Here is a 15,243-nt window from a genome sequence, read left to right on the forward strand (position 1 = left end):
GACTACGTAAATTGTAATTCTTACTTGGCCTTGGGACTCTGAAGGGTGATTGAAAGATAGTTTTATTCTACTAGGTAGGAATTAACAAATTCTTTAAAGCATGCTACAAAATAATAGTGTGTAAAGGTTTCTCTCACCACTCATAACTGTGTTATGACACTTATATAATCATTACAAAAATAGTTAGAGAGGACCATTGCAAAAATAAATATCAGAAAATGGAAAAAAGTGCAAAATTCACAATTAGCACAAAGAATCAAACAATTTTATTGTGTAGAAATAAAATTCATTAAAACTGGGTGTGACTAATGTATCATTCTCATTTTATTGAAGGTGGTTAATGAATTATGGAAATGGTTGATCAGTAAACGGAAGAGCATCAACATCATCTCCACGGAGGTGGAGATGAGCATTACTGAGGTGAGAAGCTTTATCCAGAAGGACAGAAATCTTCAGAAGATCAGGCTGTGTCCGTGGAGGCAGAAATAAACTGAGTGTCTTGGGTCGATGGCAGTAATGGTTCTCTTTTGACATCTGTAGAAGGAGAAAGAGTGAATGTTTCAGGAACTTCATTCCTCCAATCAGGCATGGGCTGAGAAGTGGGAAATAATTCACAATCACCACCTCCATCAAGAGCACATCAATCCACTTATCCCTGAGATTCAATGATGTCATTGAGTCCCTTCCATCAACATCCTGGAGCTGTCACCATTAACTAACTGAACCAGACCAGCCACATTTACTGTAGTATACATGTGGAATGAGCAGCCAGAGGAATTGCTTGAGTTAGGTACAAAACAATTTTTAAACGGTAGTTGGATGAAAATGGATAGGAAAATTTTAGAGAAATGGGATAAGCTTGGATGGGGCATCCTGGTTGGTATAGGCTAGTTCGTGACGAGGCCTGTTGCCATGCTGTATCAGTATCAGATTTCAGAATCAGTTTCTTGGAACAACCTGAAAGATCTCAGAGATGGTATTTGAAATAATGGGCAAATCGATTGAAAACCGATGCACACCATGCTATTGCTTGCATGTTGGCCGGGGGTGAGGTGGAGCAGTGCCAGTGCTTTTGCTGGTGCAAGTGTTGGAGGAAGCTGAGGGGGAGGACATTTACTTGTGCATGCGAGGGGGAGGGTGGGTCATTGGGATTCTCATATTCCTGTCAGTCAATCCTTGGTGTAATTTGTTTTGTGGATGTCTGCGAAGAGTAAGAGTTTCAGGCTATATTCTGCATACTTTCGCTGATATTAAATTAACCATTTAAACACCAGGAAACCAGGCAAAGCTGATCTAGCTGAACGTGAATTTGATGCAGCTTTTACATTCTCAGTTGATGAGATTACCTGTAAAAGTACATTTTGACAACAGAATGACATCTAGATGAAGAGTTAATTGAGGAACAGACAAGTTCCAAATTGCAGAATAAAATGATTACCACAGGTATAGCAATAAATCCAATTTTCTGACACAATGATGAGGACATGCTATTTCATAATTAGTGAAGTCCCTGAAACTTGGGCAGCATCGCTGCTGCATTCAATGTCTCTACTTTAGTCTGCGGTTTCCTGTTTCCACATTAGAACAACACACATCACTATTTATTAATTATTAGCCCTCACAATTCTTTCCCCTGCAACACAGTTTTATTATCACTGACATATGTTGTGAAATTACTTGTTTTCTGGTCCCAGAACTCTGCATTACATAAAAGTTACTAAGAGTTACAAAGTAAATAATGCAAAAGGCAACTGGATAGAGTTCATGGTGTGCTCAGAAATCTGATGATAGAAGACTCCTATCCTCGTCCCTGATGGTGGTAACAAGAAGAAGACATGTCCCGGATGGTGAGGGTCTTTAAAGATGGATGCACCTTCTTGAGTCTCCTCGAACTCCTAATGAAGTAGATGGTATTTGAGCAGGGCCTAGCCACAGGAGTTTGGACAGATTAGAGCCATGAGCTCAGCACACATCCTTGACTGTCAGTGAGGAGGAGATGTTATGACTGATCCATAATGATTTGTCTCCTGATAAGGAAATCTATGACTGTGAATCACTTGATGACAATAGTGGGCCCGACACATTGCTGGATTCCTACAACATCCTCTCATGATCTCAGCTCGAGACCCACACCCCATCCCCGAACCACCTATTTAAGTCCCACATTGGTGGGGTTACTGCTCCTGACAATGGACAGTGATCCCACACAGCTGAAACTCTGATCCATGCAAATAATGAGATTGTTTCTGCCTCCACTTGGCTTTTTTGCTGCCCTCTGCTGTCGCATGAGATCTGATGATTGAATAACAAGTCAGTTTGCTCCCCTTGCTGGGAGTGGTGTCTGCAGGGTCTCGGCAAGGTACCTTGGCCTTGCCCCATCCTCTGCCCACCACACACGAGTAGGCACCAGCTTTCCAACAGACCATTGTGGGCCAACACAGGTGATGAGCACACTGTGGTTCTTGTTCCCATTCAAGCCCTCCTGCTGACCATGAATCCCGAGGAGCTTTGACTCTTCAGGCAGAACCCCCAGGGCAGTAAATAGAAGAATTTTACCTCCTTAAATTTGGTCTTAACCCAATTTTGTCTGGAGCAAGACAAATAATAGCAATCTCATTTTGTTTTATCTAGACTTATAAAGTAATACAATCAGACTCATTCATGACCCAATGACAAGATTCTTCTTAGTGGAGTTTCTCTCTTTCATTCTCTTTCGCTCTCGCTGTGCGTCTGGCTCTGAAGATTGTGGATTCAAGACCCACTGCCAAGAATGGAAAGCTACTTTGCGTGAGTGGTCTCACCAGCAGAATTATTTGGCTTGTACTGAGCTTGTAAAAAGGCAGAATCCAACTGGAATTCTAGAAGTGTGTGCATATGAAAATGAGTCTGTATAAGAATATGTGTGATATTTGCTGTTATGATGAGTGTGATTATAAATAAATTTCAGGATTTTTGCTACATTTCCAAGTTTTACACAGATATCCTGTTATTTTGATTGTTGTTGCTTATGAGATTTATGACTTTGGTGCCAACATTGTTGAGAGTTTACCTGAAGTCACAGTGAGATACCAGATTTGAACTTGACCTTGTCCTAACATGTTGCATCTGTAGAGGTTCGACATAAAGATCAGATACACAATGTACACCAGACTCTAACGGATACAAAACCCATGTAGTAGATTGGCACAGAACTTGGATATGTGCACAATTCATGTTCGCACATAGGCACTCACTACACAGACCTAAAGCACATGTAGAGCAGAAACATACACAGATGCACATGTGCACAAACACTCACATAAAAGACAACCATGCACACACAGACCTCAAGCACATATGCAGCAGAAATACACATACACACACACACACACACACACACACGCACACGTGCACACACACACACACACACACACACACACACACACACACACACACACACACACACACACACACACACACACACACACACCAATTTGAGTTCCCATTGTCTCCTGTGATTGGCTAACTCAGCACCAGAGAAGCATCACGTCTCTCCTCTTCTGCCTTTATAATTGGAAACTCAGTGCCAGTGTTGAGCGCTACATCCCTTTTCAAACCATCTATACGAGAAATAAATATGATATTTTTAGTAGGAATAAAGCTCTTTATTTATGAATTTGTTCATGCTTGAAAATCACTGTACTATTGATCAAAATTCATAAAATAAAAGTGTCTTAAATAAATAAATCTTATTGTATTAAGAGTCCATTGTGTAATAATTAAAAGTGAATGAGATTTTGAACTGTAGAAAGATGGTTGTACATGGATTATCACACGGTGAGAGGAATGACCCCCTGTCATACTAGAGAAATGGGTGTGGCAACACGAGTCAGTGTTACGTCAGGGGTCTGTCCTCGACTGACCTGAAGACCCATGAGATGTGTTCTTGGTGGAGCAGCTGTCACCTTCACTGCCCACAGACACTGGACATCACTGTCTCCAAGCAAGGCCACCTTTCAGCCCAGATATTCCCCACAACCAGCACAGCTTCTGGGGGCTGGGACTGGAGGGGTCATCGTCTCCAATGGAATGACCATGCAATGGATTGCAAATCCCACCACAAATCCCTTTCCCCTCTTCCCCCATCAACTCACCAACGTCTGTTGTAGGAGGCCCAGAAGAACTGGAACCTCAGGGAATTGGAGAAGGAGTCTGTCTCTGTTGGTCCATCGACCCTGTTTTGGGCCAGATCAATGCCTCCTGGTCCTAAGGATATTCCTTCAGTTTTTTGAGTTGAGGTTCAATTCCAAGGAATTATAGGAACAGTCATTATTGCCCACTGTTTCCTTCCATTGTGAACCCCGCTGAAGATGAAGGTGGCTTGTTGAGGACATTACTGCTGGCCCATTTCTACTAAAGTTGCTCTACTCTGCTGAGGTACACACCCATTCCTGACCTCTCCTAAGACCCTACTTCTCCTTACCTAACTCTCCTTTCAACCCCCATCTTCCTGACCTTATCAGTCCAACTAACTTCTCTTAACTCCACCTCTGGTGCTTTCCTACAACCTCATCCTTCATAGATTCCTCCTCCTCCCACAGTCCCTCTCCATCGTCTCTGCTCTGGGTGGAGTGGGAAATGGTGGAGACAACAAAGTGAAAATCTACCTCCTTTGGGCCCTGGATCTTGGTGAGTTTATTGTTGTTCTCTGGGCCTTCAGTTACAATAAATCCATAAATAAGCAGTACAAGAGAATAGTGAGGTATTGTTCATGGATTCATAGACCATTCAGTAATCGGAGGGTGGAGAAGAAGAATCATTTCCTCAAATGTAGGTCTAGGTCTTCATTTTGAAGCCGTGGTGCTTTAAGAAGGGAGAGTCCATCATTCAGGACCCTCACCATCTGGGACATGCCCTTTTCTCATTTCTACCATCAGGAAGGAGGTACAGGAGCCTGAAGCCCTACACCCATCATTTCAGGAATAGCTACTTCTCCTCTGCCATCAGATTTATGAATGGTCCATCAATTCTACCTCACTATTCCTCCTCTGCTCTATTTATTTATTTTTGTAACATATTGTCAGTTTTATGTTTGCACTGTACTGCTACCACAAAAGAATTCATTTCATGATATACTGAATGTCAGTGTGATAAGCCTGATTCTAATTCTGACCTTGGTGAAGTCATTGTTGGGTCTTTGGTCATTGAGCCTATGATTGGGGACGGTCTCCATGCCCCTCCAATTCTCACAGGTCCTCCAGAAGTTCCCCTCCTCCTCTCTGAACTCGGACCTCAGGAAGTTGTGGGCTGCAGAGTCCCCACCTGAGAGCTGCATCTATATGAAAGGGTTTTCTTTCCTTCCTCTCCTGAGGACCCGCTCTGCGTCGGTCTATTCATTGTGGTGCAGAGAGCTGTCACATTCCTACAGCTTCCAATGTCTCCCCCCACACGTGACAGCCCAGGCACTGTAGACACACACACACCCATTCTCCTGTTGTCCATTCCTGTCCCTACAGTCTCGTCCCATCCTTTCCTCCAGTTCAACAACAGCCTGCAATTGCCTGTCATTCTGGGTAAAGATGTAGATCAGCTTTATTTATCACATGTACATCAAAACATACAATTAAATGTGTTGTTTCTGTTAATGTTCAACACAGCTCGAACATGTGCTGGGCATCCCATCGATGTTGCTACACTTCTGCACCAATTTAGCATGCCCACAGCTTACCAACCCTGACCCGAATGTCTTTTTGGAATGTGGGGGAAAGTCAGACCACCTGATGGAAAACCACATGATCACAGGGAGAACTTAAAAACTCCTTAAAGATAATGTCAGGAATTCAACCCTGATCACTTGTGCTGTAAAGTGTTATGCTAACTACATTACTGTGCTGCCCTCAAACAGCACCTTGCCATCCTAATCCTCCAGGGACTGACCCAGATGTCAATCTCTGGGCGTATCCTAAAACAGAAGATCTCTCCTAGCAGCATTTCTTTCACAGGCCCTGATGTTTGTCACTTTCCACCTTCTGAAATGACCCAGCAAGTGACTCAGTTGCAACTTTACTGTAAACAGAGGAAGAGTAAAATGGAGTGAACCACCTAGCATCAACCTGGACTCTGGATCAGAACCCAGTCAGGTTGTTCCAAGCGAGATTTTCCTCCTGAACTTGTTAAGAAGCATTCTGGATTTGCTCCGGCTATGTGTATGGCTTATCAAAAAAAGCTGTATCCATCACTTCAATACCCAGCTAAATTAAGGCTTTTTGTCAAAACTTCTGGGGTTCATATTTTTGATGACCCAGCTGAAGCATTGCATTTTATTAATTCTCTGCCTGACGAGTCTGAAGCCTGAATTTGGATGATTTCAACTGTTTGATTGTCTCACGATGTAAGCAGTGATGAAATCAGAAGATTTGATGGTTATAGAAAGCCTTTACCTTAAAATGTACTTTTATCTCTGAAACAGACTGGTCTGGATGGTTTTAACCTCAGAAGACATAACAGGAGAACTGTTGAAAGACTGTAGATAACTTTGAAACATCTAGAATTTTTTTTCTGTTTGTAGCATTTAGATGAAATAATTGCTTTTTTGCTCCGTATGCTTTTGTAAAGATCTTTTAAGTAATTATCTGGATTTCTTTACTTTTTAAAGATAGATTGGATAATTTAAAGGTGGCGATTGTTTTTCTTCTGTGCAAATATTTCAAGAATTTTTTTGGACTTATCTAATATTGTGAAAGTTATTCTCAAAATTGAAGGTCATTTTTCTTTAAACAAAAAATGTTCCTTCCAAATCAATTATATTGAGTTATATGTCGACTGTAATGAGTTTTATATCTGGAAGAGGGAGAAATGAATTTTTTTCATTTTTACTTTTTATTTAGGCAGGTGGAGTTTATAATTGCTTTTTATGCATTCTTTGGGGCTTGCATCGATTGATATCAACTTATTTCCGGGCTTTGTCGTTTGGGTGGATTTTTTTCTTCTTTCTTTTTTTCTTTTTTATCCCCATTATGGAATTCTGGAGCGTATGCTAATTATTATTACTGTTGTTTATCTCCGCCATTCTCGATTATCTTATCTTGACATGTGTCTAACTATTCTTTTTAGATACAAAGTCTCATGATGATATTTAAACAGTTAAATGTTTTAAGTTGGAATGTCCATGCTTGGAGCCATCCTATTAAATGCAATGCAAGAAAACATTTTAAACTATTAACCGATTCCAACCTGATATAATCTTTGCACAAAAGACGCATATCAGGTTATGTGATAAAAATCGATTTTTAAAATTTTGGGAGGATTCTCAGTTTCATGCAAACTCTCAAAGTTAAATTGGAGGTGTTTCTATTTTTATTGATTCCAATATTCCTTTTAACCAGGAGGATATTATAGCTGATATTAATGGTAGATTTTTGATCATAAAAGGAACAATTCATAACAGGAAAATGGTCTTGCTTAATATTTATGGACCAAATTATCCCTCATTTTTTAAAGCTGTCTTTGCTCTATTACCTGATCTAAATGAATATATGTTATTAGTGGGTGTTTAATGGATAAGTCATCATCCAAACATCAACACCCTAATTGTTCTGTATCACTTATTAATTCTTTTTTAATTGATTATGGCTGACTTGAAATTTGGAGGCATATGCATCCTAGTGATACAGAATATTCTTTTTTCTCACATGTTCATAATAAATATTCAAGAATTGACTATTTTATAGTCAACCCTCGACTTCTATTTCATGTTCAGAAATGTGAATATGATGCAATTGTTATCTCTGAACATGCTCCTCTAAACCTAATATTTGAACTGAGAGATGTTGCTTCTACCAGACCACTTTGGCGTTCTCCAGAACATTTGTTACAAAGTTCAGAATTTGTTGAGTTTATTGAAACTCAGATAAAAGAGTTTATTCTCCTTAATAATATAGGAAATGTCTCAAAGTTAGTAATTTGGGATACATTAAAAGCTTATTTATGTGGTCATATTATTTCATATATAGCTAAGTTGAAGAAACAGACAAGAATGGAATTAGATAAAATCTCTAAACAAATTGAAGACTTAGATAACATTATTGCAACCTCTCCTGTTGTTTTGTTTAAAAGAAGAGTGGAATTACAATCACAATACAATTTATTATTAACCTATCCTATTGAAGGATATTTGCTTAAATTGAAAAGTTAGTTTAATATTTTTGGGGATAAAAATAATAAGCTCTTAGCTTCCCAATTAAGGACAGCTAGAGCTAAGAGACAAATTTTAAAGATTCATAAGGAAAATAGAGATAAAGCAAGTAACCATGAAGACATCAATAATATTTTTCAGGCTTTTTATTCTGATCTTTATAGATCCCAATTTCCTGCAAATTCCTCCAAAATGAAGGCTTTTTTTACATAAGATTAAATTTCCCCAAATTACTGTTGAAGATCAACAGATGCTTGATGCTCCAGTTACTGAGCATGAAATTCAGAAAGCTATGTTGTCAATGCAATCAGGTAAAGCTCCTGGGCTTGATGGTTATTCGGTAGGATTTTACAAAAAATTTGGAAGATTACTTTCTCCATACCTTTTGGAAATATTTCATGAATCCTTTGAGAAGGGTAGTTTACCTTCTTTTTATGAAGCTTCTGTTTCCTTAATCCTTAAGAAAGATAAAGATCCTGCTGAATGTCCATCATATCAGCCTATTTTGTTATTAAATATGGATCGCAAAAATTCTCTCTAAGATAATGGCTAACCATTTGGAAAATAGTTTAACTAAAATCATCTCTATGGATCAAACAGGCTTTATTAAAGGCTGTTACTCTTTCTCCAATGTTCAAAGATTGATGAACATTATATATTCATCATTATCTAAGGAACTCCAATGTGTTATTTCTCTTGACGCAGAAAAGGCATTTGATAGAGTTGAGTGGTCATATTTGTTTAAAGTATTAGAAAAATTTGGTTTTGGTAATAATTTCAATAGGTAGATTCAAATGATCTATAAGAATCCTATTGCTATGGTCATTGCTAATAATTTCAGGTCTTTTTTTCACTTTCACTTAGTACTAGACAGGGATGTTCATTAAGCCCTTTATTATTTAATCTCCGTGAAGCTAAAAATATTCATGGTATTTCTATGAATGGGACCATACATAAGATTTCTCTTTATGCAGATGATCTTCTGCTTTTTATTTCGAACCCTGAGGAATCAATTCCTAATCTTTTGGAAATACTAAAAGATTTTGGAAAATTTTCAGGATATAAACTTAACTTGAATAAAAGTGAATTGTTTCCATTAAATGCTCCTGTTTTTATATATAATGATATTTCATTTATAATTGTTAATTCTTTTAAATATTTAGGTGTTATGATTACTAAAGAATATAAAATCTTTATAAGGCTAATGTAATTCCTTTAATGGACTCCATGAAACAACTATTTTCTAGATGAAATCCACTTACTCTTTCTTTAATAGGTCGTATCCATGCCGTGAAAATGATGATGTTACCTAGATTTTTATATATGTTTTAAAATATACCTATCTTTTTAACTAAAAGTTTTTTTTGATCAAATTGACTCTATTATTTTGTCCTTTATTTGGAATAATAAAAGACCAAGAATTAATAAGTATCATTTACAAAAATCTAAAAAAGATGGTGGACTTGCTCTTCCAAAATTAAGATTGTACTATTGGGCTGTTAATATCCGAAAATTATGTTTTTGGATATATTTTTGGCTCGATAAGAGCCAAAAACCAGCTTGGATTGATTTGGAATTAAAAACTGCCAAACAATTTTATCTAACCTCATTATTAGGAGCTCCATTATCTTTACAGCTTTCTAAACTTCCAAATTTAAATCTCTACCCTGTTATTAAACTGTCCTTACAGCTTTGGTTTCAGTTTCACAATTTTTAAAATTTTAAACAACTTAAATTGTCTAGTTCTCTATATCGAAATTTTTTATTTAAGCCTTCAATAACCAATCCCAATTTTCTCTGATGGAGAAACAAGGGGATACGTTCTTTTACAGATTTATTTTGTGATGGTCGATTGATGACTTTTAAAGAGTTAATTAGCAAATATTCTCTCTCACACACACACTTTCTGCAATATTTTCAGACTAGACATTTCTTACAACAATACTTATCTAAGATTCCATATCTGCAAGAATCTGATTTGTTGGATACCATTTTGAATTTGAATCCTTTAGTAAGAGGTTCCATTGGTAGAATTTATAACTTATCTTTACTACAAAAAGATAACCTCTCACTAAAGATTAAACAAGATTGGGAGAGAGAACTTAATATGACCTTTGTTAATGAAGATTGGTTGTGAGTTCTGAAAAAGGTAACTTCTTCTTTGATATGTGCCAATCATTGTTTAATTCAATTTAAAATTGCTCACCTTTATTATTTAACAAAGGAGAGACTATCCAAAATATTTCCTAGTATAGACAATTACTGTGATAGGTGTAACACTGATGTGGCCACTTTGTCACATATGTTCTGGTCATGTTCTTCATTAAAATCTTTTTGGCAATCTTTATTTTCTACAATTTCTAAAGCTCTGAAAACCAATTTACAACCTAATACATTGACTATTCTATTTGGAATAGATCCGCATCATATTCAGGGTATTTCATCTCCAGATCAACATGTAATTGTGTTTGTTACATTGTTGGCAAGAAGGGCTATTTTATAAAAATGGAAATATACCTCTGTCCCTACATTAATTCAATGGTTTTCTCAAGTAATGTTATGTCTCAGTTTGGAAAAAATTAGTAGAACTTTTGATCCTTGAGTTGATTTTGAGAGAAGATGGGGCTCTTTTGCCAAGTATTATCATTTAATTTGAATTATTTTATATGGTTTCTTCCAATTTTATTCTATATAAACATGAATTGGCAGTTGATGATTCTTTTTCTTTATTTATATAGATGATGGTAAGATGTATTGCTCCAGGGGTTTATTCCTAATGGGTTTTTTTCCCCTTCTTTCTTTTTTTTGGAGTTAGTGGGGTTTTTTTTAGTTAGTTGGGGTTCTCTCATTTTCCTTTTTTTCCCTATTAAAAAATATTGTTTTTCATCTTCATATATTATGATCAGCTTTTTTTCTTCAGCTTTATTAATTGTACATATAACAATTTGTTGAAGTTTTGTATCATTTCATAGCTGTAGAAGATTATGTATCAATAAGCAGATTCTAAAAATGAAAATAAAGTACACTCAGCAATAAACAGAGAGGCAGATGATAGGTGGAGCACAATGAGACACAGGTGGCAGCAATACAAGCAATAATGAGAAACAGATGAGGGTGAATTAATCAGTATTACAGGGGCTGGAGTAGGGTTAGGGTCGGGACAGGAGCACATGGGGCATAAAAACAAACGAGAGCACATGGCAATACAAAACCACAGACTGATGGCTAGGGGAAAACACACAAAAAGACTGAGTTCACCTGTAGGTGCCGACACCTTTTGGGCTGCAATGGCCCAGAACCTCAGTGATAGGCTACATCACACCACGGCGTATCACACATGTCTAATGGCCTATGCAAGCAGTATCATCACTGTTCAAAATCTGCTTTCAGGGCTTCCCTGACTGATAAAAATTGGCACGATCGTCTCCCATGGGTCCTGCTGTGACTCAGAACAACTCCAAAGAGGACACACAGTTGACCGTGGCTGAGTTGGTATTGGGGCAGCTGTTAGGAGTGCCAGGTGAATTTTATTCCCGATGCTACGACCACTTGGTTGGCTTCTCAACTGTATTGCCCCCCTAATCAGTAATTCCATTGCTCATATTCCTGCCTCCCATCATGGTGAACAGCATTGTTGCGTTCCTATTGATTTACATTCTTCCTTGTTTGTTTTCATCCGACATGACACCCACCAACATCCCCTTATGATGGCCAGTTCCACATTTTGGAACTGAGAAAAAAGAATTTTATTGAAGATAAGAAGGGTAAACGGGAATATATTTCAATAGATTGCCTTAAGCTGGCCCACCAAGAATTGGAGGATTCTGCTACCATGTCCTTTCTGTTATGACACGCCTATGAGAATGTCAATACACCTCTGGATGATCCAGAGGACTCTGCTGTTCCTCTGCCCATGGAACATAGGACCTGAGCTGGGCAGTTTGTCCAAGCTCCAATCAGGCTCACAATTCTGGCTTTAGTGATTTCCATGTGGGCTGTGGTGGGTAACATAATTGGTTGATACCTCCATAATTGACAACCATTGACATTATATGGGCTTCATTTGAAGAGGTTGTTCTGATACTATGGCACAATTATGCAACTGAGTTTTATTCCATGTCGTGTACAGTTCCTGATGTTCAATAAATGAGTTGTTATGGTTTTTCATAAACACAAAATGTCTCTGCCATTTTAGTTGTAAAAAGCTGCACAGTTATATGTTCGGCATGTGTCCATCATTGGTCAAGGGGTGTGGTTATAGTTTTGGGGTGGGTCCGTTGTTCGTCAGCAGCGTAGTTCTATGTTGTCAGCATGTCTGTAATTGGCAATGGTATGGTTACATGTTTGAAGTTGGTTCATCATTGGCCAGGTATGTAGTTCAATTTTGGGGAAGTGTCTATTATTGGTCATGGTCTGTGCATCACTGGTCAGGGTATAGTTGTAGTTTTGGGTGGGTGTATCGTTAGTCAGTGGTGTAGTGATATGTTGTGGCTGTGTTTGTAATTGGCAAGGATATGTTTGGGATTGGTTCATCATTGATTGGTGTGTGGTTATATGTTGGGGATGTGTCCATCATTGATTGGTGTGTGGTTATTTGTTCGTGCTGTGCCCATCATTGGTGAGGGATGTGGTTATATGTTGGGGATGTGTCCATCATTGGTGAGGAGTGTGGTTATATGTTGGGGGTGTGTCCGTCATTGATTTGGTGTGTGGTTATATGTTGGGGATGTGTCCATCATTGGTGAGGGGTGTGGTTATATATTGGGGATGTGTCCATCATTGCTCTGGGGTGTGTCATGTGTGTGTCCAACATTTGTCAAGATGTAGTTTTATGTTAGGGATGAGTCCATAATTGATCAGCGAGTTGTGTGTTGTGTGTGACTCCATCATTTGGGTAGAAGTGGTTATATGTTGCAGTGAGAGTATCATTGATCAATCTGGTTATAGGTTGGTGAGAGTCCATCATTGTTTCGTGTAAGGTTATATGTTGTGTTTCCATCAATGGTCAGTGTGTGCTAATACGTGGGAGTGTGTCTATCATTATTCAGGGTGTGTTTATCAAACGCAGCCATTCATATATCCACCGGGGTGTGGTTATGTGTCGGAGGTGTGCCCGTGATTGGTCAGCATGTGGTTATGTGTCGGAGGTGTGCCCGTGATTGGTCAGCATGTGGTTATATGTTGCAGTTTCTCCACTATTGGTCAGGTGCATTGTTACACACTTACTGGTGATTTTATTAGGCACAAGAGTGGAAGATGGTGAGGTTTTCTGCTGTGCAGCCCTCCACTTCAAGCTTCGATGTGATGTGTATTCAGGGACGCTCTTCTGCACGCCATTGTTGTAACATGTGGTTATTTGAGTTACTATTGCCTTCCTGTCAGCTTCAACCAGTCCAGTCATTCTCCTCTGACCTCTCACATTCACAAGGCGTTTTCACCCACAGAACTACCACTCATGGGATTCTTTTTTGTTTGCTTTTGGCATCATTTTCTGTAAACTCTACAGACTGCTGTGTATGAAAATCCCAGAACATCATCAGTTTCAGAGATATTCAAACCAACCCATCAGCGCCAACAATTATTTCACTGTCAAAGTAACTAAAATTACATTTCTTCCACATTCTAATATTTGGTCAGAATAAAAACTGAACCTCTTGATCATGTATGCATGTTTTAATGCATTGATTTGCTGCAACATGATTGGCTGATTAGGTATGTATTAACTAGCAAGTGTACAGGTGTACCTAATAAAGTGGCTGTGTGTGTGTGTGTGTGTGTGTGTGTGTGTGTGTGTGTGTGTGTGTGTGTGTGTGTGTGTGTGTGTGTGTGTGTGTATACATATATATACACACACACCAATTCCCCATCAAGAAGGCCTCAAAGCCCTCCGCTACTTTCTGGACAATAGACCTCACCAGTTCCCCAACACCACCACACTCCTCAGGTTGGCGGAACTGGTACTCACACTTAATAACTTCTCTTTTGGCTCTTCCCACTTTCTTCAGACCAAGGCTGTAGCTATGGGCACCCGCATAGCCCTAGCTATGCCTGCCTCTTCGTGGGTTATGTGGAACAGTGTATGCTCCAAATCTATACTGGTACTGCTCCCCAACTTTTCCTTCGATACATTGATGACTACATTGGTGCTGCTTCCTGCACCCATGCTGAGCTCATCAATTTCATCGACTTTGCCTCTAACTTTCACTCAGCCCTCAAATTCACTTGGTCCATCTCAGACACTTCTCTCCCCTTTCTCGATCTATCGGTCTCCATCTCTGGAGATAGACTGTCCACTGACATCTTCTATAAACCCACTGACTCCCATAACTACCTTGATTATACCTCTTCCCACCCTGCCAAATGCAAAAATTCTATTCCCTATTCCCAGTTCCTCCGTCTCCACCACATTTTCTTCAAGGATGAGGCTTTCCGTTCCAGGACATCCCAAATGTCCTCTTTCTTTAAGAATCATGGTTTCCCTTCTGCCGTCATCAATGATGCCCTCACCCACACCTCCTCCATTTTCCACACTTCAGCCCTCACCCCATCCTCCCGTCACCACAACAGGGACCGTGTCCCCCTTGTCCTCACCTATCATCCCACCAGCCTCTGGATCCAGCATATTATCCTCCGCAACTTCTGCAACCTTCAACAAGAACCCACCACTAAGGACATCTTTCCCACTCTACCCTTCTCTGCTTTTTGCAGGGATTGTTCCCTCCGCGACTGCCTGGTCCACACGTCCCTCCCCACAGATCTCCCACCTGGCACTTATCCCTGCAAGCGTAAGTGCTGCACCCATCCCTACACCTCATCTCCTACCACCATTCAGGGCCCCAAACAGTCCTTCCAGGTGAGGCAACACTTCACCTGCGAGTCTGCTGGAGTTGTCTATTGCATCCGGTGCTCCCGGTGCGGCCTCCTCTACATCGGCGAGACCAGACACAGATTGGGGGACCGCTTCGTCGAGCACCTCCGCTCTGTCCACCACAACAGACAGGATCTCCCTGTTGCCACTCACTTCAACTCTGCTTCACATTCCCATTTGGATATGTCCATACATAGCCTCC

General features: G+C 39.5%; 1 protein-coding gene across 1 annotated transcript in view; it reads left to right on the forward strand.

Annotated features, from left to right (window-relative positions):
• The window catches only part of LOC140740137 (adhesion G protein-coupled receptor E3-like), a 139,896-nt gene extending 136,548 nt beyond the window's left edge, over positions 1–3,348 (forward strand). Inside the window, exons 17-18 of the mRNA XM_073069073.1 lie at positions 334–420; positions 2,632–3,348. Coding sequence (XP_072925174.1) covers positions 334–420; positions 2,632–2,673 — 129 coding nt within the window. The 3' untranslated portion in view covers positions 2,674–3,348. The remainder of the gene's footprint in view (positions 1–333; positions 421–2,631) is intronic.
• Positions 3,349–15,243: the final 11,895 nt, after the last annotated feature.

This window comes from Hemitrygon akajei, chromosome 16 (assembly GCF_048418815.1).
Source record: "Hemitrygon akajei chromosome 16, sHemAka1.3, whole genome shotgun sequence".
NCBI lineage: Eukaryota > Metazoa > Chordata > Chondrichthyes > Myliobatiformes > Dasyatidae > Hemitrygon > Hemitrygon akajei.